Source organism: Staurois parvus, unplaced genomic scaffold (genome assembly GCF_062004578.1).
Source record: "Staurois parvus isolate SC_StPar_1 unplaced genomic scaffold, SC_StPar_1.0 ptg000303l, whole genome shotgun sequence".
Classification (NCBI taxonomy): domain Eukaryota; kingdom Metazoa; phylum Chordata; class Amphibia; order Anura; family Ranidae; genus Staurois; species Staurois parvus.
The window spans coordinates 17,802,401-17,826,096 of record NW_028318099.1 but is presented as its reverse complement, the minus strand read 5'-3'; the positions used below and the strand labels follow the sequence as shown (position 1 = coordinate 17,826,096).

General features: G+C 44.5%; 1 protein-coding gene across 1 annotated transcript in view; it reads right to left on the bottom strand.

Annotated features, from left to right (window-relative positions):
• The window catches only part of PCGF6 (polycomb group ring finger 6), a 45,937-nt gene that overhangs the window by 21,980 nt on the left and 261 nt on the right, over window positions 1–23,696 (bottom strand). The window contains exons 2-6 of the mRNA XM_089683123.1: window positions 18,586–18,685; window positions 16,413–16,509; window positions 11,737–11,792; window positions 7,925–7,984; window positions 6,007–6,115 (exon numbers count right to left, since the gene is read on the bottom strand). Of these exons, the coding sequence (XP_089539249.1) occupies window positions 6,007–6,115; window positions 7,925–7,984; window positions 11,737–11,792; window positions 16,413–16,509; window positions 18,586–18,685 (422 nt within the window). The remainder of the gene's footprint in view (window positions 1–6,006; window positions 6,116–7,924; window positions 7,985–11,736; window positions 11,793–16,412; window positions 16,510–18,585; window positions 18,686–23,696) is intronic.

The following is a 23,696-nucleotide window of genomic DNA, read 5'->3' as shown; positions in this document are numbered from 1 at the left end:
AAATCTGTGCTTTATATAGATCAGAAAAAGAAAACCTGCGCTACTGGATAGTATTGCATGCGCATACATACGTACGACATCCCAAGAAAAGCTAAAACTGGATTTTTTTTAGTTACTCACCGTAAACTCCCTTTCTCTGAATTCATTGACAGACACAGCGTCCTCCATTCTCGACCATAAGGTTAATATTGCAACCTACAGGAGTAGGACACTAGGCAGAAACAAGAAACTCGGCATCGCCTACAGGCAGTCCTGGCTGATATAAACCCCCTCTCTGAATAGGCAACCCAGTTAGTAACAAGCAGTGTCAGCAAATAAGAAAAAAATTCATATAGGGGTGGGTGCTGTGTCCGCCAATGAACACAAAGAAAGGGATTTTACGGTAACAAAAAAAGAAAAAAAAAAGAAATTCTGTTTTCTCTTTCGTTCGTTGATGGACACAGCATCTTCCATTCTCAACCATAGGGACATCCCAAAGCAGTGCCAAATGGTGAGGAGTGGGAAAAACCAAGGCCAAAAACAAGCCAACAGAAGCTCAACAGAGTGAACTGCACTGCGATGGGTAAGGATATAAGGATGGTAGGACAATGTCCTCGTTTCAATGAAAGTCAGAGACCACCTTTGGGAGAAAGGAACGACACAGATGGAGAACCACCTTATCTTTGTGCACCACCGAATAAGGAGACCTACAAGTCAAGGCTGCCAACGCCGACATTCTACGGGCGGAAGAGACTGCCACTAAAAAGGCCACCTTTTGAGACACAGCAAGGGAATCTCCGAGATATTCTCCAAGGGAGGCTTTTGGAGAAGAGAGAACCAGATTCAGATCCCATGGCAGCAACAGGGAGCACACAGGAGGTGCCACATGCCTAACTCATTGAACGAAAGTACAGATGAATGAGTGCCAGGCTAAAGGATGCCTGAAAGAAAGCGGCCAGAGTGGAAACCTGACCCTTGATGGCACTTGGCGCCAGCTTCTTCCCAAAACCCTGCTGCAGAAAAGACAAAATTCTAGCCACCGAAAAGGAATGAGGATCAACCTCCGCAGCAGCATACTAGGAATTATGTCTTCCAGGTGCGATGGTATATCTTCTATGCCTTCATCATGGTAGGAATCACCAACTCTGACAGAACCCTGTCTCTCAGAACCTGGCTTTCAATAGCCAAACCATTAAAGCCAGTGGCTGTAAAGCAGGGTGGAAGAAAGGACCTTGAGACAGAAGATCTGCCCTGAGAGGCAGATGCCAAGGAACGTCCGCGACCAGCCACACCACGTCGGCAAACCAAGGGCGACGAGGCCAATCCAAAGCCACCAAGATGACCAGAATGCCTTCGGCCTCTATCCTTTGTAGAAGCCAGGGTAGAAGCTTGAGAGGAGGAAACTCAGAGGAGCCGATACTGGCTCCATGACGCTACCAGGGCATCCATTGCATCCGCAAACGGATCCCTCGTCCTGACCATGAATCTCGGCACATTCCTGCTGAAACGAGAACTAGGAGATCCACGTCTGGGTGCCACACTGGAGGCAAATCTGATGAAACACGTCTGGATGCTTGGTCCAACATTTGACGGCACAGTTAGTCCGCCTGCCAATTTTCCACGCCGGGAATGTGCACAGCAGAGAGAGCCGGTACATGATGTTCAGCCCACTTGAGCATGCGGGAGGCATCCAGCGACGCCGACACACTCCATGTCCCCCTCCGGCAGTTGACAAAGACCACTGCCATGGCATTGTCCGACTGGATCCAGACCGGGTGCTCCCAAAGACGTTCCATCCACTGATCGCCCGAAGATCCAAAGACATTGATTGGTAATCGAGACTCCTCCGGCGCCCATCGACCCTGGGCCGAGCAGGCTGGCATCCGTAATGACCACCGTCCAATGCAAGGGAAGAAAAGATTTCCCTCCTGAAGGACAGGAGGTCGAAGCCACCAAAGCAGAGACACCCTGGTCTTTTGACCCAGACAAACCTGGGTGTCCAAGAAGTCGGGGAACTTGTCCCACTTGGACAGGATTTCCTTCTGAAGTGTCTTTGTATGAAACTGAGCATATGGAACCGTCTTGAAGGCAGAGACCATCAATCTCAAGACTTGCATGCAACAGCAAAGGGAGGGCCACCTGCAAGACAGCAACAAGCGAACTGCCAATTGAAGCTTCTGTAGCTTGTCCAGCGGAAGGAACACCTTGGCCAACACTGTGCTGAGAGTCAGACCCAGATACTCCAGCTTCCTGGCTGGGGTCAGAGTGGATTTCTGGATGTTCAGGATCCACCCAAACTCTTGCAAGGTGCTGATCATGATAGCCACGTTGTCCCTCAAGGCCAAGTGAGACACCGCCCTCAGTAGAAGGTCGTCCAGATAACCAATCACAGCAATCCCCCATTGTCTGAGCAAGGTCAGGACAGGAGCCAGCACCTTGGTGAAAACCCAATCTTGGTGGAAGCAAGACCAAAGGACATCGGCACGAACTGATAATGCTCTTCTCCCACCACAAAGCGAAGGGAATGCTAGTGTCCAGTATAGATGGGGATGTGTAGGTAGGCATCCTTGATGTCAACAGATGCCAAAAAAAATCTTCCTGATAAAGGGAGGCCACAATGGACCGAATAGACTCCATCTTAAACTTCTGCACACGCACAAAGCAGTTCAGGGCCTTGAGATCCAGGATCGGGCGAAACAGTCCTCTTTTCTTCAGAACAGTAAAAAGGTTGGAGTAGAGCCCCAAAACTGAATCCGGAACTGGAACAATCACCCTTTGACTCAGCAATTCCTGCACTGCCCCGTATAAGGCCTGCAGGCGAGTTGAAGAAAGGCAAAGGTTGAAAGGAAACCTCTCTGAAGGACAAGACTGGAATTCTGATTTGGAGACTTGGAGCCCTTATCAGTGGATCTGGGGGGGGGCAAAAAGAAGGACCGTGCTCGTGACATGGTTCTTTCCCCTGTCGGGACTGCGGAAGAAAAGTACTCTTCCCCCAGAAATATTTTTTATATAATGTCGCCCAGGGTAGCTTCGAAGAGGCAATCACCCTGGAAGGGCAAATCCGTGAGAGCCTTCTTGATGTCTGGTCTGCAAACCAACATTTGAGCCACAGTACATGTCGAAGCACCACAGCTGAAACGGAAAGCTTGGAAAGCAAGGGGCCACATCCAGGGATGTGTCACACACAAACTTAAGGCCCTGGAACAGCTGGTCTGCCAATTCCACGTAAGTTGGGGGGACATGCCCCCTCCCCCCTGCAGGCCGTGGCGAAGGTGTTTGGCCCATTCAGTGAGGGTCTGGGACACCAGGGCAGTAGCCAAAACCGGTCGAAGAGCCAAGCCAGCAATAGTGAACATCATTTGGGCAACCGACTCCACCTTCCTGTCTGCCGGATTCTCAAAGGATGGAGACTCCTCCACCGGTATCATGGTTGCTTTATCCAACCTAAAAATAGGAGGGTCCACAACAGGCGGCGCAGTCCACTTCCTCAGAAGAGATTCATCGAAGGGATAGCGCATGGAAAACCGTTTAGGGACAACAAAGGGCCTCTTAGGATGTTCTCAATCCTTTTAAACAAATTTGTCAAAATAAGGAGGATCAGGGAACACCTTCGTCGCACGCTGTGGCCTCCGTGACCACCCCAGAAGCATCCTCCATCTTTAAGCTTAATCGCACAGAGATAAGTGCATCCACCAGCGCCTTCTCGTGTGCAACAGCAGCAGCAGAGGACTCATCCTCACTGTCGGAAGGGTTGGGAATCTCGTCAGACGGATGTGCGGGCATGCCCGCGTCAATAGCAGCAGAGCCAGACTCAAAATCTGACGAGGCCAATGAAGCAACAGAGGGCAGGGGTCCCTTATTTCTTGCCTTAAGCCCTAGCGCCACCTCCACCCAGGAGACAAAAGACTCCAGACCACCATCAATGTGTCAATGGGAACAGAGGTCCCTGAGAGGCCTGCAGCCTTAAGAGGGGGAGGGATCAGGTGGGGAAACATGGTCCTAAGGCTCCATCTCTGGAAGGGGACCCACAGGGAAGGCACTGCTAGGGAGACCCAATAGCCGCAAGAAACCCCAAATCAAGAAATATAAGGCAAGCAGAGAGGATACCCCAACAGGACTCACCACCAAGGCACATGCAGAGCTGCCAGCAGTCCCCTCACGAAGGAAGCAGCCATATGGAACACACATCCAGCACAACAAGACACCCAGGAACAGCTGCCCCTGTAACCCCATGGGTGGAGGTAGCAAAGAATCTGCTGTGGGATTACAAGAAAATGTCTGAAACCCCGCCCACCAAAAGCCAGGCTCCTACTGGGCAATGAAGACACCAAAACCGTGGCCACCAGACTGTATGACTAAGCTGCAAGAGGAAAGCCAGACTTCAAGAAAATAGCCATAGCCCCAACGTCCCTCCCCAGAGCCCAGGCACTAGCAAGGCCCAATACATTAAAACAGGCTGCTGCAGGGCTATGAGAAAATGGCCGCCACTCATGGCAGAAATGTCTTTGGGAAGATGGCTGCCGAGAAAGACACAATAAGCCCACTGAACCAGCCACAGGACCATGCAGCAGCATCACATGGCACCCACCACCCAACAGCAAGCTAGGCAAGCAACACAACTTGTCAGAGCTTGAGAATAGCCTGGTACACAACCCCAAGGTAACTGCTAACACCCAAAAGGTGGCCCAGACCAAGATAGGGCGGTGGAAAGGGGACCGGTGGAAAGGGGCCCAGGAGCAAATCTGGCAATACAAGAGGTCTGGCAGGGAGGAGGGGACCACGCAGGACCAACCATCCCAAGGAGCACCCATGCCCCGCACAGCACCCAGAAGGGTGGGGGGGATGTTACTTACCAATCCCCCCCCCCCAAGTGGAGGGGCTGTCGGCCTAGGTAGCGCTGTTCTTCAGAAGTCCAGAGCCCAGTCACATGCACTCCTATGAGGTGTGTACCTCGCCAGCCACCCCAGTCCAGGGTTGGGCACGTTGTGGCCCACCCAGTGCTCGGCTAGGGTCTGCACGCGCTCATTGGCCAGGCTGACCACCGGATCTACATTATCCAGCTTGTCGCCCAACCTGGCTGTTGATTGAAGATCTCCGCAGGAAAAAACCCAGAAAAAATGGAGAACAAAAAAAAAAAAAAGAAAATCCTACGGAACCACAGGTCCCAGCAGGAAGCAAGGTCACTATTCCTGAACACTGTGCAGAAAAAAATGAATTGCCAATGCAGAGAGGGGGTTTATATCAGGCAGGACTGTCCATAGGCATTGCCGAGTTTATTTTTTTCTGCCTAGTATCCTACTACTGTAGATGGCGATGGTCAAGAATGGAAGATACGGTGTCCGTCAATGAACGAAAGAGAAAATAATTTTAACCTGTGTGTGCATGAATAATAGCATTTACTATGCTCCCATCCTCATGTTTTTATGCAGGCATTTTCTGCCAGGAATCTGATGTTCATGCATTGGTACAATATGTAAATAACCAAAATGTCAAACCCTTGTACCCCAACTCCAGAAAAACTAAAAGTCCTTCCGTGAAGTGAAAGAGGGTTAACTGCTCATTTCTCTCTACAGGATGTGAAAAGTACTTTTACTTTCTGAGCCCAGCACACAGCCCGCCCCCACATTCCAGCAGTGGACTGTCCCTCAACATCATGTTCAGTGCAGGTCTATGGGCTCTGCATTGGTATTGATGTCCTCAGAGGACTTCAACCACCACAGCACAAGTGGAAAGAGGCTGCATGGACACTAGTCTAGGGGTACGAAGGAGCCTGCGGGAGCTGGGATGAGATATGTAAACTACTGTATCTGATCCTCCTAGACATAAACCAGCAGTTTAATGCACAGCCCCACTGCAGGGGAGGACTTTTAATCTTCCTGGAGTTCAGCTTTAACACAGCCATTTGCTAGAAGCTGGGACTGGCCAAGTATAAGACCCTTTCAAGTTTTACTTTGGTGGAAAGGGAGGACAGGGGTGGATGATATTAATACATTAATACTCTTAAATTTGAGCAAGATATTTACGGACCCCATAAACTCCAGGAGCAGCGATACATCCAACTCTGGAGGGATACGAAAGACAGGTCCCAACAGTTTCCTAGGCCTTCCTCGATTGGTGATGTTTGGTTGTGGGGCTGCTACATAAAAGCAAACAATGTTTTACTATGTCTGCACACATGGACCACAACTGAAAGAGTAGTTAACAATATAAGATTTCCAAATTAACCACCTTACCACCACTGTAGAACGAAAAAAAAAAAAAAAAAAAAAAACAACGCAGTTAGGTGGACTGTTTTTGAATGGCATTGCAGAGAACATGCACAGGCAGCCATTGCACCCTTTGAATATCTAACTGAGCTGTCATGAGATATCACAGATCACAAGCATAATGTCAACTGCGAATTAGAGTGGCTCTGTGATTGCTGTAATGTCCACTGCCTGTGTTCACATTTGAAAGCCCTCCGCATCCACTTACAATAGAAGAGGGGGGAACAAGGCAGCTCTAGCTAAAGCAAAGGTTTTTTGTAAGTTTTATAGAAGCAGAGATTTAGGAAAAGCTGAGCATATGATTAAAAAAAGGTATAAGCAGAGTTTACATGCAGTGAAAATCTAAGGGCAATCATCAGCAGATCCAAACAGGCCAGGCAGTTAAACTTACATGAAATCTGCATTTTTTCTGTAAAAATCAAGCTTGGTGCTGCCCACCCTATTTTGGGAAGTCCTGTAAGGGGATGTAAAACCTAACCACATGACATTTCGTTTCCTAACAAAATACTGTTTTTGCTATACTATTGGAGGTCTGTATGACAAAGTGATAACGCAGAAGCACACTTGGAAGACAGGGAACTGTCATACTAAAACAAAGTGCCTGATCAAGAACCTTAATGGTAGAATAACCAGTTATTAGTGCCTGGGTTTACATACACAATCTGAACAATCAGAAGGCGAAGGAGCAGGGACACACTAAGACTAGCCATGAACATGGATGAACAGGAGAACGCAGAATTCCTCCATCCACGCTGAACACTGTAGATAGAAAAATCTCCCCTACTGGCTATTGTATTCGAATAGCTGCAGCTTTCCGAACACCCAAGATGTGGTTTACTGTTCGGCCAAATATTTTCCAACCATCTCCTTTGATGTTTCATCAAAGTTTGTTGAGTCAAGTCAAGCGGTGCTGACAGGGCCACCAAAGGCTCAAAGCCATGTATGGCCAGCTTAAACTTTTACAGGACAAGTGGAGCTTATCATATAACTTCAGCTTTCTTTATCTCTTCATCCACCAAACGTTTTCTTTTACATTTACCTCGGCTTATGCTTTTTTTTTTCTCACACTTTTAAGTTCAGTTGCACAAATCTTGTTTAAAGTGGTTCTAAAGTCAAGAAATTGTTTACCTTAATTCATGCCCTGCATTAGGGTAAAAAATGTCCCACTGCTTATTTCCCTTCTCCCCCTAACTGAACACTTACCCGAGTCCTCTCTCTCGATCCAGCGCTCTGCCCATCTGCATCGGCATTGCTCCTTTCGCACTCCTCTCACAAGGGGCTCCAAGAGCAGCAGCGAGCCATTGGCTCCTGCTGCTGGGAGTCAAATCCTGTAAGCAGGGAGCGTGGTCAAGCTGTGCTGTCTGTGCACATCTATGGATGCACAAAGCCCGGCTTGGGAGCGCGCCTGCTTGGGAATGCCCCCTCAGCACACGACTTGCTGAGGGGGCACTCTGAAAAGAGAAGGAGCAGAGTAGGCCTGCGGGGGAGACCAGAAAACGAAGTAAGGAGTACCATTGCAGGTAAGCATAACATGTTTAGCAAAAAAACAAACTATACCTTTAGAACCACGTTAAGATCCTCCAGCAATCACCAGACAAACTCTGTACTGGAATTTAACATGAGGGGTAACAAAGATTAGTAAAATGTTACACACTTCTACCAGCAGCAATAAAATTTACCTGGCTTTGGAATTTCAAGGCCTCTTTCTCTGTAAAAGTCATACATTTGCTTTTTTTCACCTGCAAAAAAGTGCAACACAAACCATCAATCCCAGTAAAAAAACACACACTTTTACTGGACATTTTCTGCATTAACAAGGCCAGGGGCTGTACCTTAAAAAGGCTTACTGAGTGTGTGCTTACCTCACCACACAGCAATGGTACTGCATTGGCTACTGCGTCTGGTGCTCTATCCACTGAACAGAAAACTCTGAATTTAAAGTGGTTCTAAAGTATAAAGGTTTTTTTTACTTTATTGTATTCTCTGCATTATGGTAAGAAACATCATCTTTTCTAGCCCCCTCTGTTCCTAAACACTTACCTGGCTCTGGCACTGTCTTGGCAGCAGAACCACTCCCCTCACTTCCTGCTTTCACAGGAGACACTGAAGGCAGAAAGCACCATAGGCTCCTCGTGCTGTCAGTCAAACTGCCATGAAGTAGGGGCATGGCTTACCTTCTACAGATACACACAGCCCAGCTCAGAAGCGGGCATGCACCAGTGGAGGACTACTGAATAGCAGAAGATGTTTCTTTCTGTGCAATGTATGGACTGTCATCACAGCCAGTGAGGAGGGAGCAGGGAGAGGGCCCAAGCCACACTCTATGTGACTTATGACAAATAAATATAAATATGTGCAGCGCTAAAATGGTTATGCGTAAAATGAATATAAAATTTCAAGGATGTATAAAGTGCTAGATATCTGAATACAGTACTGGTGACCCAGACTAAATAATAGAGAGAGAGAAGTGCTAAATGATGCCCAAATAAAGTGCTAATTATCCTATGAAATAGGTCATGGTGGATGATAAATAATAATAAACGTCCAAACAAATGTAATAAAGATAAATGAGATTTCCAATAAATATCAGTAATCCAAATAAAAGTGAATCTTGTTATCCCAGTAGTTAGCAAATATTCCGGTGACGTGCGGGGTATAGTAAAAATGCACACTCACCAGATGCGCATTTTAAGTGCGCAGTAAGTAATTATTTAGTAAACAGCCAGAGGTCCCCTCTACGGTAGGATGGAATACAGCCTGGGATGGATAACCCTCCTCTGAAGCCTGGGGTGGTAAGAAGTCTGCCAGAGGTCCCCTTTAAGGTAAGCTGCAATATGGCCTGATGTGGATCTCCCTCCTCTGGATACTGGCATGGTCACCTGGGTTCCTGAGAGATTAAATGCTCGGTGCAGAAAAAAAAAGGGTGGTGTCCATAGTGTAGTAATTAGGTAATAATATAGGGTTTTATTAAGCAGAGATTTAAAATCCAGAAGACATCCGTATGAGTAGGAATGACATGCAGCTTAAAAGCTGCCTAATACACTGACCAGCTGGTAGGCAAAGATGGCCGCCGGACCTCCGTGATCTGGCAGCGTGACGTCACAGTGTGCAGGCTCCTCAACGAGTTTTGTACCACGTACGTTGTCAAAAAGGGTGTGCCATTGCCGCCGGACGTCAGCTGTCTCCCTTATATGGCACGGAACATGGAACATGCACGCGCAAATTATTGGGCGCCATTTTGCCAAAGACCCATGTAAAGTGCGCATGCGCGTAAAGTGCAGGCGCCATTTTTCTGTGGGTCGGACCTGGCTATATAGAACAAACAGCTTGTTCACCTGGATCGAGATAAAAAGACTCCTCCAGGAATGCAAATGCATTAATGTCGATATATATGTGGCATTATCTATTTTAGCGCTGCACACATTTATATTTATCATTTAAAAGGTATATGGTTTCCTTTTTAATGTACTAGCTGCTTTTATTATTAAGCGCTCGCTGAGTCCCATTTTTACTGTATGTGACTTATGAAATACATTTTTATTAAATTGTTTTAAGTTTTTTAACTTAACTTCATTGCTACTACATGGAGGGCTGATAAGTGCTAGGATAGTGCAAGTGAAAGGTTCACTTTAAGGAGACATCAGGAACCAGACTGTGCTTGATTAGCTTCTTTCCAGGCCAGGTAGCTCTGAATCTGAATTACTCAAAGCTGAGCACTTCTTGGGTCATACTTCACACGGAAGATCAGAAAAACAGATGTTCTCTCATCCTCTACTGCTCTCCATCCTGACACTCGCCATGATAGTGCTGACATCCAGGGGGCTGCCTGAATCACTTCTAGTAGACGTCCTCTCCCGCTGCTTGTAATAGCAATCCAGCGGCTAGATGGCTGCTCAGATATTTAATCACTTGAAATCCATTTTTTGCTATTTAGCACTGTGCTATTTTAAATGGTAATTGCACAGTCATGCAACACTGTACCCAAAATAAATTTATATAATTTTTTTCACACAAATAGAGCTTTCTTTTGGTGGTATTTTGTCACCACCGGATATTTTTTGGGTGAAATAAATGAAAAAGTCTGAACAAAAGCCCCGAATATCTTAAAAAAAAAACAAAAAACAACCCAGTAAGTGTATATTGATTGGTTTGCATGAAAGTTATAGCGCCTACAAACTTTGGTGTGTGTGTGTGTTTATTGGGACACCCCTCCAAATCATTGGATTCAGATGTTCCAATCACCTCCATGGCCACAAATGTATAAAACCAAGCACCTAGATATGCAGACTGTTTCTTCAAACATTTGTGAACGAATGGATTGCTCTCAGGAGCTCAGTGAATTCAAGCGTGGTAACGTGATAGGTTGCCACCTATGCAATAAGTCCATCCGTGACATTTCCTTGCTACTAAATATTCCAGCCAACTGTTAGTGATATTATAACAAAGTGGAAGCAACTGGGAACAACAGCAACTCAGCCACAAAGTGGTAGGCCACGTAAAATGATAAAGTGGGGTTGCGCACAGTGCAGAACTCACGAACTGTCTGCAGAGTCAATAGCTAAAGACCTCCAAACTTCGTGTGACCTTCAGATTAGTACAAAAACAGTGCGTAGAGAACTTCTTGGAATGAGTTTCCATGGCCAAGCAGTTGCATTCAAGCTTTACATCATAAAGTGCTATGCAAAGCGTCGGATGCAGTAATGTAAAGCACTCCGCCACTGGACTCTAGTGCAGTGGAAATGTGTTCTCTGGAGCGACAAATCACGCTTCTCTGTCTGGCAATCCGATGGACGTGTCTGGGTTTGGTGGTTGCCAGGAGCACAGTACTTGCCTGACCGATGTGTAATGTGTGTAAAGTGTGCTGCTTTTTACTAATAGATCTCTTAGTTTCTCATTCCATTTGTAGAGAGCTCTGTGTTGATTGTCAACACGGAGCTCTGCGCTGTGACCATATACAGCCAATCAGCAGGTCCTGGCTGTGAACCTATAGGTACGTCACTTACCGTGCGCGGGTCGCCCAATAGCAGTACATTGCGGGCGGGCGGGCTGTCTGCAAGTGGTAAAGGTGAACTAAGCCTTTAACAAATTAATTGAATATCTAACTAGGTGCACATTTTTAGCTTGCTTCATGAGAGCTGCCAGATCCCACTGGCACACTACATACATGCAGCATTGTGTATATGGTCACCCCCACTAACCTCATCATTCTGCCAGTTATTCATTTCTAGACTCGGATTATGAATTTTCTTGCATGATTACTAAGGAGGACAGAGTCTTACTTATACAAAAGTATCAGCAGTTTAAGTAGCTGATCATCACAGAACTGGTTTGACTTATGAGCACTTTATAGTCAAAGGATGGAAAGCGAGACCCAGGACTAAAATGTATATTTAAGTGAGGGTAATTTTAAGATGCTTTGGTCCATTTTCTCATTGGTCAGAAAGTATCTGCGTACTTAAGCAAGTGGACTTAGTATAGTGAAAACACTTACGTTCTTCCAAATTAAGGACTAATTTGTAGACTATGTCTTGTAACTGTCTGTCCAATCTGAAAAAAATAAAATAAAATGTGCATGAAGTCCTAGTAATTTAAAGTGATACTAAAGGCGCATTTGTTTTTTAAATAACAAACATATTATACTTACCTGCTTTGTGCAGTGGTTTTGCACAGAGCAGCCCCGATTCTCTTCTTCTCAGGTCCCCCGCTGGCACTCCCAGCCCCTCTCTCCTGTCAGGTGCCCCTATAGCAAGCAGTTTGCTATGAGGGTACCTGAGCAGGCGCATTACCGAGCCGCTGCTACATGTGTCCATCAACACACGGAACCACAGAGTGAGCCGCCCCTCTCTCTTCTTATTGGCTCACTAGCTGTGATTGACAGCAGCGGGAGCCAATGGTTCCTGCTGCTGTCTCAGCCAATGAGGAGAGGGAGTCCAGGGATAGCCGAGGCACATCACTGGATGAAGAGGGGGCTTAGGTAAGTATTAGGGGGGATGCTGCACACAGAAGGTTTTCTGCCTTCATGCATAGGATTCGCCTTTCACGGCCACAGCTGTCAATCACTGGGTCACGGCCAGTAATTACCGAGCATCACCGACGGGGAGGAAGACTGTTTTGTTTACTAACAGTCTTCCTCCCTGTCGGCTCCGGCACACCGCTCTGGATGGCTATGCACAGATGGTGGTACCAGCACCCGATAGCCGATTGAAGAATTGGCTCGGGTGAGAACACCACTTGATGCCTGATCAGGAAAGTGTCCGAATATTAAAAGTCAGCCACTATAGTATTTGTAGTGGCTGACTTTTAAATTATTTTGGGGTTGGGGGACTCCTTTTTAACTTCCACTTTTTATTTCATAAACTGACCATTACTGAACTAATGTATGCTGTGTGGCAGCACAGTGGTTTGTGGTTAGCACTTCTGCTTTACGGTGCCAGGGTCCTCAGTTCAAAAATTCTAGTCAGGATGCTATCTGCATGGAGTTTGCATGTTCTCCCTGTTCTTGTGTGGGTTCACTACAATCTCCTATCACAGTCCAAAGTCATCACAGTAAGTTAATTGGATCCTATCTACACTGGCACCACGTGATACAGGAAACTGGTGGGCAGAGTTTGAGACACACTGTCACATACTGTGCTATATGTGTTATATGTACTTTGGGCCTTAGGCAAGCAATAGATCTTCAATAACGTGGTTGGGGTGGGGAGAGTCCCTCCCATCTACTCAGGTCTCAGATTACATTCAGCCCCTCTTCTCTGAGCTGTGTGTGAGGTCAGATCACACCCCTTGTCTCTGCAGCCTCAAAAAATCTGTGTCAGTTGTGAACTTAACCACTTCCCGCCCATAAAACATACCCGTATTTCCTTGTGTTGAAGTGTTTATTCCAGAGCCCAGGCTACATTATCAAGTTTTTTCTCTGCCAGCAATACTATTTCATGTGAAAGAAACCCTAGCGGCTAAACTGAACCGCGTCGTTTACATGCAGAGGAAATCTGGGGTCTAATAGTCTAAAGCAACTGATCAAAATGAGATCTGGGGTCTAACAGACCCCAGATGTCCCAATATAGAGAACCTGTCACTAGCTATGCTATCATAAGGGATGTTGTTCATTCCTTGTGACAGCAATAGAAGTGGTCAAAAAAAAAAAAAAAAAAGTCAGGAAAAATAAAATATTTTAAACGAAAAAAATGTTATGCATTTGTGTAAAGTTGAATGCATACAAAAGGTCATACACCCATATGTAAACTATAATCGCACCACATGCGAGATATCGCCACAGATGTTATAATGAGAGCAATAATTCTAGCGCCAGACCTACTGTGTAGCCCTAAACCGGTAACCTGTAAAGGCTTTTAAAACATCGCCTATGGAGATTTTTAAGTACCGTAGTTTGTTACCATTCCACAGGTATACACATTTTAAAGTGTAACAGGTTAGTTACCTATTTACTCAGTGTAATATCTTTTATATTTTAATAAACAATTGGATTTCTTTATGTTTTTGTGCATTAAAATTTATTAAAGTGTATTTTGTCCCCAAAAAAGTTGCTTTTCAAAAACCGCTGTGCAAATACAGAGTGACATAAAAAAAAGCAATACCCACGATTTTATTCTCTAAGGGCCTGTGCTTAAAAAATATATAATAAAAAATATATAAATAATTTTCAAGCCAAAAAAATGCTGGTTTTTAAATGTAGGAGAAGAATGTTAAGAATTGTAAAGTGGCTAATGTAATGCAAAGAGATGGCCCCGATAAACAGGTACAACTTATGCAGGAAGATTTGTTTTCTCTCTCGGTATCACCTGAAGCTAGTCATGTTAATGGATATATGTAAGGATTTAAAACCACTTTAACAAGAGTTCCCCAACACATTACATGAGCTAAAATGGACCACCCCATGTCTATGGCCAGAGTTACTGACTGGCAGTATGTAATCATCAGCAAAATATTTTAAACAAGTCCAGATGCATTGTGGAACATCACCCATCAGTGTACACAAGAAGAAAAAGTGAAGAAATCCTTCTGAGCGTTTCCACTGTACATTATTAGTATGCAAATCATTTTAGAGGTGAATTTCCGGCATTCATTTGAATATACAATATATAGCCAAAAGTATTGGGACATATGCCTTTACACGCACATGGAATTTAATGGCATCCCAGTCTTAGTCCGTAGGGTTTAATTTTGACTTGGCCCACCCTTTGCAGGGTCGCCATACTAACTAAGCATCTTTAGTGTGCCAATCTCCCCCAGTGAGCTATTGTGTTCTGACAGGGGGACTGCCCCTCTGCCAGAACACAATGATCAGCACACACAGCCATTGGCTGCCAGCGCTGATCAGATGCTGGTTTTCCAGCATGTTCATTCAATAAAAGCCAGTCGTTAGACCAGCGCCTGTCGAACAGGCTGCTGTACACACGGGCTGAATGTCGACCGCTTTCTGTTGAGCCAGCTGATACCAGCCAATATATGGCCCGTGTGTACCAGCCTTAAGTGACTGAAGGTACAAGTAGCTTGTATCAAGCTACCAGACTATAACAAGAGAGTCTGTCATACATAATATTACAGTCCTGTCTGAATTCTGCAAAACAGCGTTTTATGTCTTTTATGATTTTTTATCTTTAGATGAAATTTTTAATCCGAGTCTGATGATATGTAAAAGATTCAAACTCTAATAGTATATACATCTCTTCTGGTATTCTCAGGGTGGGTTAGATATTTTGTTCCCCAACCACAACCATATAGCTAGTTATTTACATTTACCACTGCATATAGATGTAGAAGAATAAATTGTCTTTTTTTTTTACTTTACATATTAACTAAATTATACACCAAACTTTTTTTTTTAGGTTTTTATCTGATTAATTTTATTTATTTATTTATTTATTTATCGTGTTTATATAGCGCCAAAGGGTTTGCTCAGCGCTGTACAGTAGGGGGGGACAATACATGAAACAGAACAGTAACATCAAACAGTACACAAGGGGTTAGAGGGCCCTACTCTTTCGAGCTTACAATCTAGGAGGGAGGGGGTAGAGGCACCGGGGGAAGCGGCTGTGGGGGATGAAGTGGTAGGAGGAGGGAAGGGCAGCGGCTGTTAGGTGAGGGTGGGGTAGGCTTCCCTGAAGAGGTGGGTTTTCAGGGAGCGCCTGAAGGTGAGGAGGGACGGTGACAGTCTGATGGATTGGGGTAGTGAGTTCCAGAGGATGGGGGAGGACCTTTTGAAACAATAATCGGCCAACCAATCAATTCTGAAAATAATTGTTGGTTGCAGCCCTACTATGGCCATCCTAAGTGACGGCAGGCAGCTTGTATCAAGCTACCTGCTTATGACAAGGAAGTCTGCCATACAAAATACTATATTACAATCCTGTCTGAAAACGGCAAAACAGTGTTTTAGCTCTTTTTACATTTTTTTATCTTTAAATAAAATGTTTGATGTCTGATGACATGTATTAGATTCAACCTGTAAGAGTATATACATCTTTTCTGTCTGTTCTTGTCAGAGTGGATTAGATATCTTGCTTCCTAACCATATTGTTGGCTATTTAAATTTACTACTGCATATAGATAGTCAAGAATATTGTCTTTTTTTTAAACTTTACATATTAACTAAATGATACACCAAACGTTAAGGTTTATATCCGAATAATTGAAACAGTAATTGGCCACCTAATCGATTATCAAAATAATCGTTAGTTGCAGTCCTACATTGTACATGGCGGTTGGACTGGAAGTCATCTTTAGGCCTCATGCACACAGGACTTTTTTCTTTTTTTTTTAACTCTCCTAGAAGACAGCAGCGTTTCAGCAGGAAAAAAATGACTGATGCTTGTAAAAGTGTCTAATGCTTTTACAAGTGTTTAGGCATGTTTATAGGCGTCAATTGCTTGGGCGTTAATTCATTTCACTGATGAGAATAAACATTTTATTCTGGCCACTGAAATTAATTAATGCTCAAGCGCTAAAGGTAGAATTCAGGCACATTTAAATGCTACTGCTCCAGGATGCCCTAGCAGTGGTTTTTTTTCCTAGCACAAAACACTGCAAAAAGTCTATGTGTGCATGAGCACATAGGATAACATGAAGGGCAGTTTAGAGGAAAATGCAAGGAAATGGAAGGAAGGATTTTTTGGTGGCAAAAGATTCTATTATGACATTAGTACATACCTGATATTATACAGAGGTTGAGTTTGATGGACCACAACATTACACTTTGGACACCTGTTGCTGTAGTAAAAATGCTTTACTATGCAGCTTTTGCAAACTGAAAAAAATAAAATAAAAATACAGTGAACATCGTTCTCACATATGTGTACAATAAAGAAAACTACATTTGTGTTTTTATTTAAAAATAAAATGAATCCTTCCTGCTCCTACTGGGAGCTGTGAATCAATACACCAGGACTCAGTAGGGGGCGTGACCAGCTATACTGACTACAGGAGAACTAGGCATGGCATTTTATGGAAACCCAGCAATGCACTCTGACCACGCTAGCATGGATCTGCTTCTGTGATTAGCATGGTCAGATTGCAAAAAAACACGAGGACTGTCAGGATCACCAGGTAAACAAAGCAAATGGAGAAATAAAAACCAGAACATGGCACATTTCCAAACAGCTTTAGGTCCTGTTCTCATGCCCATTATGTATATATATATATTTCATCCATCCTTTTGCATTCCTATGGGCAAAAGGATGACCATCCGTTTACATCTGCATCCGTCCACATCTGTTTTTTTTTTTTTTTTTAAAGGATCAGAGCCCTAGAAAGGAGAATAAATGGATGTAAACAGACAAACGGTCCGTTTTTTGGCATTGGTTGTTGGGAGCCGGCATCCATTTGAAACAAGCAGTGTATGTTAGCTCTGGACTTGTGCATTGCTCTATGCACACTGCACATTTCATAGTCCCTAATGAGCAAGAGAAGGTGGTTACATTCCAACATACAGTGTGACCAAGGAGAACGAAATTAGAGGGAAAAAAAAAAAAAAATTCGAAGAAGATTTGGAGGAGGTCATGTTAAAGATGTATTTAAAGGATAAGTTCACCTTTAAGACAAAAATAATAAATGCACTTTTTTTGAAGGTAAAAAAAATGTGCATTGATTATTTTTGTCTACAGGAGCCTGGAAAGCATTGCACCAGCGATCAGGAGATTACTGATGCAATGCAGGTCTCCTGCAGACCTGTCAGAATATCTGTTTGCCATACGGGATATACGTTCAAGCAGATATTCTGACAGGAAACTTCAATGAACTACCACGGTGCTCCACGGTGCCGTGGTAGTTCATTGAAAACTACAAGCCGAAAGCCGCTAGGGCTGTCAGGACTTGCAGTTCATTTCTTCACGGACTTCCGTGGGCGGAGTCCCAGACGGCCACACTGTTTTCAAATTTGACAGTTAGTACGGGGAGACGTCTCCCCGTACTGTCAGAGGGAGGCAGCGGCTGCGGCTATGGGAACATGTTACTAAAAACGGGTGGAACATGTAACATGTTCCCAAAGGTGAACCTATCCTTTAACCCGAAAACAAATGTTATATCGTGTAGCTTACCAATCCCCAAATGTACTGGCTGCAGGGACCGGACGAATTTCAATCCATGTATGGGCAGGCTTATTGTAAACAAGGTAATCTATCGATCGAATTCTGTACAACTAGCCTGTTGGAAAAATTTCTCTTGATCAGTGCTGGCAATGTTGATCAGTTTATTCTGACAGTGGTGAAGTGTCCCCACTGTTAAGATTACAAAAGCTCAGAGGGAGGGATTCCCTCATCCGCATCGAGTGTATGGATGGGGAAATCGCGCTCTCTTTCATCCAACCTGCTGGTTAAACAAAAAAAAAAAAAACTCATGTATGGCCAGCCTTAGACTAGCAGATTTATGGATTTGGCTAAAAAAATGAATGCTGCACTCCAGATAACGCTTGACACTGTCTACAGTTCTGTGCCCATACCTTTGCACAGGATGTAAGAAGCGTCGATGTACTATGAGCACACTGATCAGCATGCTTGCAGTCCATTGAAATTACAAGTTTGTCTGCTGTGGTGGCAGACCAGATTTACTGTGAATGAATAAACTGATCACTGTGAATGAATGATACAGCTATGTGGGTGGAGCCCCACACAGTTGTGTCAATTATAAATGTGAGGAGAGCTGTGCTGGAACATCTTACGATCTAAATATGGTGTTCCAAACACTGAACCGATCCTTTAAACCTTAAAGCAGAACCAAAAGTTACTGAAAGTAGGCAAGCTTTTTATTGCAGAAGAAACATTCATTCCTCACTTTAGTTTCACTTTAATGAACTATTTCTCTCGATTACTTGCATGCATGTACTCACACGTATGAAGACATTCTGTTATGGTTGTTGCATCGACGAAGTAACCTTTGCAGATTGAGCAGAGAATGTAAGGATTCAGGTCAGCCAGATTAACCAGACACTGGAAAGTGAAAGACAAAATAAAAGATACCTGTTTCAATTTATACATAGACACTTGTATGTACTTGTGTATACATGCTTTCATTACGCATCCTAGCAATTTGAAATCACCATGATTCTGCCCGTGATTCCAAATCACATCAAAGTCATGGTAAAATGTGTGATGTGCGTTTGGTCACGAATCATTCTAAATGTCACCCCAGATATGGTGAGATTTTGCTGTGACTGTCATATAGAAATCGCGGCAAATGCACCTGTAAAAAACATGTGCAGCTCATAACCTAAAAAGAAGCAGGAGCTGCCTTTTGACAACAAATGTGAACAGGGCAGCCCACTGATGTAAATGGACTGCCCTACATGCAACACGTGGAAATGCGTGTAAATAGTGCTTAATAAATTGTGAGCAGGAACACTCATTCTCACTATGTGAATCTGAATGGGGCCTTAGGTCTAAGGTGACACTTTGATTAACCACTTGCCTACCGGGCACTTTGTGCCCAGAACAATTTTCAGCTTTGCATGACAATTGTGCAGTCATGCAACACTGTGCCCATATGAAATTTTTATATTTTTTTTCACACAAATAGAGCTTTCCTTTGGTGGTATTTAACCGCCGCTGGGCGTTTTTTTTGCGCTATAAAAAAAAAAAAAGAAAAAATGTGATTAAAAAATGTTTTTCTTTGTTTCTATTATAAAATTTTGCAAACAGGTAATTTTTCTCCTTCACTGAATTGCGTTGATGAGGCTGAACTGATCAGCAGCTATGATGGGCGCAACTGCTGGGCACTGATGGGTGAAACCGCTGGGTGGCAATGCTGGGCACTGATCATCAGGGCCCCGATGATCGGTGCAGATGTTCTCTGTGTCATTTGCTGGTTATCGGCAGTACTTTCCTCACGCTGTGACAGCTTGAGGAAAGTGCTGCCGATAACCGGCAACTGTATTTACTTTGTGATCAGCTGTGTCATTGGACACAGCTGATCACGTGGTAAAAGGCCGCTGTGATTGGCCTATTACCTCATCATGAGAGCAGCTGTGTCCGTAGGACACAGGGATTACGGACAGCGCCGGGTGCGCGCCACTTGGGGCATGCGTTTTGGGAGGACGTCATATGATGCCCTCCCAGAACTGGATAACCGCGCTGTTGCCGTCATTTGGCTATAGCACAGTTGGAAAGTGGTTAAAATAGCACAGCTGAGAAACCATATCAAAGCTCTGCTGCCACCCATGGCCATGGCTCTCGCATAGTTTAACCCCTTGACGGTGACGTAACACAAATATGCGGCCTCACAGAACTGGGCTTTTTTCTGTGGGGCCGCATATTTGCGTACCTGTCTTTGTGCTGGCCAGCACAAAGACCACGGTGTCACTGAGAACACCAGTTCCCATTCTAATGATCGCAACCTGGGACTCCCGATTCCGGGTCACATTGCTGTGATAGCCTCTGATTGGCCAACATAGTGATCAGTCACTGTACAGCCCGGCCACCCTTGTGTTTTTTTTTTTCTGTGAACGGAGGAGAGAGATACATTGTATCTCTAACTCCTGGCATAGAGGGAAAAAAAGTTTGTAAAAAAGTAAATATAAATAAATATTAAAAAAGAAAAGAAAAAATGCCTAGATTAAGGTTTGATCTAGTTCAGTGCCAGGGTTAGTGTTTGGGTCAAGGTCAGGATTTTAAAACAAAATTTGATGTCAGTTAGGGCTCGTTCACACTAGGCTGTTTTGCCAACGCTTGCCAAACGCCCCTATAGCGTTTGGCAAGCGTTGGTCCGGCGTTTGCGGAGCGTTTTTTAACGCTCTGCAAACGCTCCTCAAACGCTGCATGCGCGGTTTAGCGGCGTTTGCTAGGCGTTTGCCGAGCGTTAATAACGCCCCACAAACGCCTATAATGCAGTTTGAGTGGCGTTACCGCTCCGCAAATGCCCCGCAACCGGGTCGCAACCGCACCGCAAACGCCGGCCGGGCGTTTGCGGAGCGGCACCATAGACGAGAATAGGAGGCTTCAAAGCCTCCTGACTCGACCAGAGGCGTCTGTTTTGCCGCGACGCAACGCGACGCAAACGCTCCCGTTAGAACAGCACCATGTGCTGTAATGTGCAGAATTGGCAGAGGCGTTTGGAAAGCGGTAAAAACGCTTCCCAAATGCCTCTCTGCTGCCTGCACACAAGGCTAGTGTGAACGTAGCCTTAGTGTCAGTGTGTTTTAGGTAAAAAAAAAAAAAAAAGACAAACAAAATGCGCACTATTGTTTCTGGGCTGTACTACGGGTACAAAAAACAAATAACACACACATATATGGTATTGCTGCAATCGTCAAGAGCTGGATAATTTATTTTGGGTTGTTCTTTGGTGGTAGGTTATGGTAGTAATAAGAAACACACAGCTAAATAAAAACAAATGATTTTTTTTTTTTACTATTTTGGGCCAGTTTTCTTTTAATAAAAAAAAAAACAGGAGATATCCATTACCATTTACCACCAAATGAAAGCCCAATTTGTCCTGAAATAAACAAGGTATAATTCACCTGGATGTACAAAGTAGTTGTGGTGATATGTACGGTTTTACTAACACATGTCAACGTTGCAAAATTGTGCTTAGGCATTTAGATTTGTTTACCCTTAGGTGTGAAGGGGTTAATGGTGACCTGACAACCCTGTACACAGAGGAGCAGTTTTGTTGTTTGGTGGTACATTGTAGCAAAAATCATATCCCCGTTTATAATGGCGGGCAATACCACTGCCCAATGCGACTACCTATTCATGTAAATGTGGCTGTGCAATTACCACGAGAAAAATGTTAGGTACGTGGCATGGTATTCCCATTTATTCCCATTATCCCCTCTCCCTTTCCCAAAAAAGAAGGCGTTGAGAGGTAGCAGTTACCTCCTGAACCCCTGTCGCCCGCTCCTGTATTGCTGTCTGAAAAGTGTTCCAATGCAAATCCTTCAAAGAGACACAAGAAAAGAGTTATTAGGACTCATTCACACCATGGTGCAGAGACGTCAGTTTTCCTGCACACGTTCTGGAGGGGAACAGAAAAATCAATTGTTCTCTATGTACCCTGTTCACTTCACAACACTAATATCACATGCAGATTTTTTTTCTGCACAGGAATCTGCAACGTGTATAAAACTCATTGATGCGCGTTTTAAAACTGATGTAAACTGATGTCTCTGCAAGTGAAATCTGCGCGTCAGTTTCCATCAGTTTTTCTGCACATATGGTGTGAACAAGGACTAAAGGACCCGATGTTCAGCACACAGGGCACACAGCTACAGATGCACATTTTCTTTCACCGATGTACAAAGGGCCAAACAAACTATATGAATCTCACCAAAAAGAGAATATCTTCACATTGTAGCACTAAAGGATTCCAGAGCACATGAACAGATTGCCACAAATCATAACTTTCACTGCACAGCCTGGATTGGATAATTAAGTTGATGTGCACAAGCCGACAGGGAGAACTGTTTTGTTTACAAACAGTTCTACCTGGAGATCCTCGGATTCACTGGGGGTCAGCGAGTAATCGCCCCCACCCCGAAGTGGGTTTCCTCCGGGTACTCCGGTTTCCTTCCACACGCCAAAAGACTTGCTGGTAGGTTAATTGGCTCCTGTCTATATTGCCCTAGTAAGTGTATGTATGAATGTAAGTTAGGGACCTCAGATTGTACGCCCCTTGAGGGTTAGGGACTGATGTGAATGTACAATATATGTGAAGTGATGGCGCTATATAAGTAGATTGGGGAATCACGCAAGATGATTAGAATTACTATTGCTAGCAACACCATATCCATCCAATTGGGTCCCATATTTACTATATATTTTTTGTCATTTAAAATTTCCATTTCCAGAGCTCTGGAGGTTGATGCTTGGAGTTTGTATGTCTATTCTCTGACCCCTCCCCCAAGTGGGAGGGATGAATGATAGGTTCTCTCTATATAAGAGAAGATGAGGTGCACAGACCAGTTTTGCTCCAAAGAAGGAGCCAAGTCCCCCCAAAACACGTTAGCTGGTAGTATGACAGTCATTGAACCAGAAAGGTTCCACCATGTGTAAGAGCCTTCTCTTCCTGGGGTCATGAACAATGCAGCTACAACTGTCTGGATATGCTGTTTATCCCTCAATCATGTATTGTTGATGATGCACTAGGACTAGGTGTTTACAATACGAATGGAAGCAGCATTGAAGGGTTAGACCCCCGGCAGGTTTTTCTTGTCCTCCGTGTCCCCATTCAGGAGATTCTCCATCTCTTTTTGTACCGTGACCACTGTCAGCAGGAAGGAATGGGAGGAGGAAACCCAACATGGGGAAATCTTCCAGAGGGGACACATGTTCTCCCCTTGTCCTGGGAGATTTCCTCTAACTTCCTGTTGTGTCCCTGGGACAGAAAGTGAAAGGAAAAATTTCCCAATGAACAGAAAAAAAAAAAAAAAAAAAAAAAAGGGTTTTAACCCTCCCCGACTACAAAAACGACACACACCATACAACGACAATGCTTTACTAAACTGGAAATCTGTACGATTTGTGTTCATCCTCCTGTATTTGTACACATCTACTGACCAATCCTAGAAGAGGTATGGATGAGGAGGAGAGATGTCCCTTTATAAGCCTTTCACATTGGCTGCTGTAGGTTTTAAAAATCAGGGTGCACACTCCATGTGACAGGCACAGACCCCATGCATTCAGTACATACTCCATGTGACAGGTGCAGACCTCACTAGTTCAGTACACCCTCCATGCGACCACTGCAGACTCCATGTGTTCAGAGCACACTCCATGTGACATGCGCAGACCCCATGCATTCAGTACACACTCCATGTGACAGGCGCAGACCTCACTAGTTCAGTACACCCTCCATGCGACCACTGCAGACTCCATGTGTTCAGAGCACACTCCATGTGACATGCGCAGACCCCATGCATTCAGTACACAATCCATGTGACAGGCGCAGACCTCACTAGTTCAGTACACACTCCATGCGACCACTGCAGACTCCATGTGACAGGCG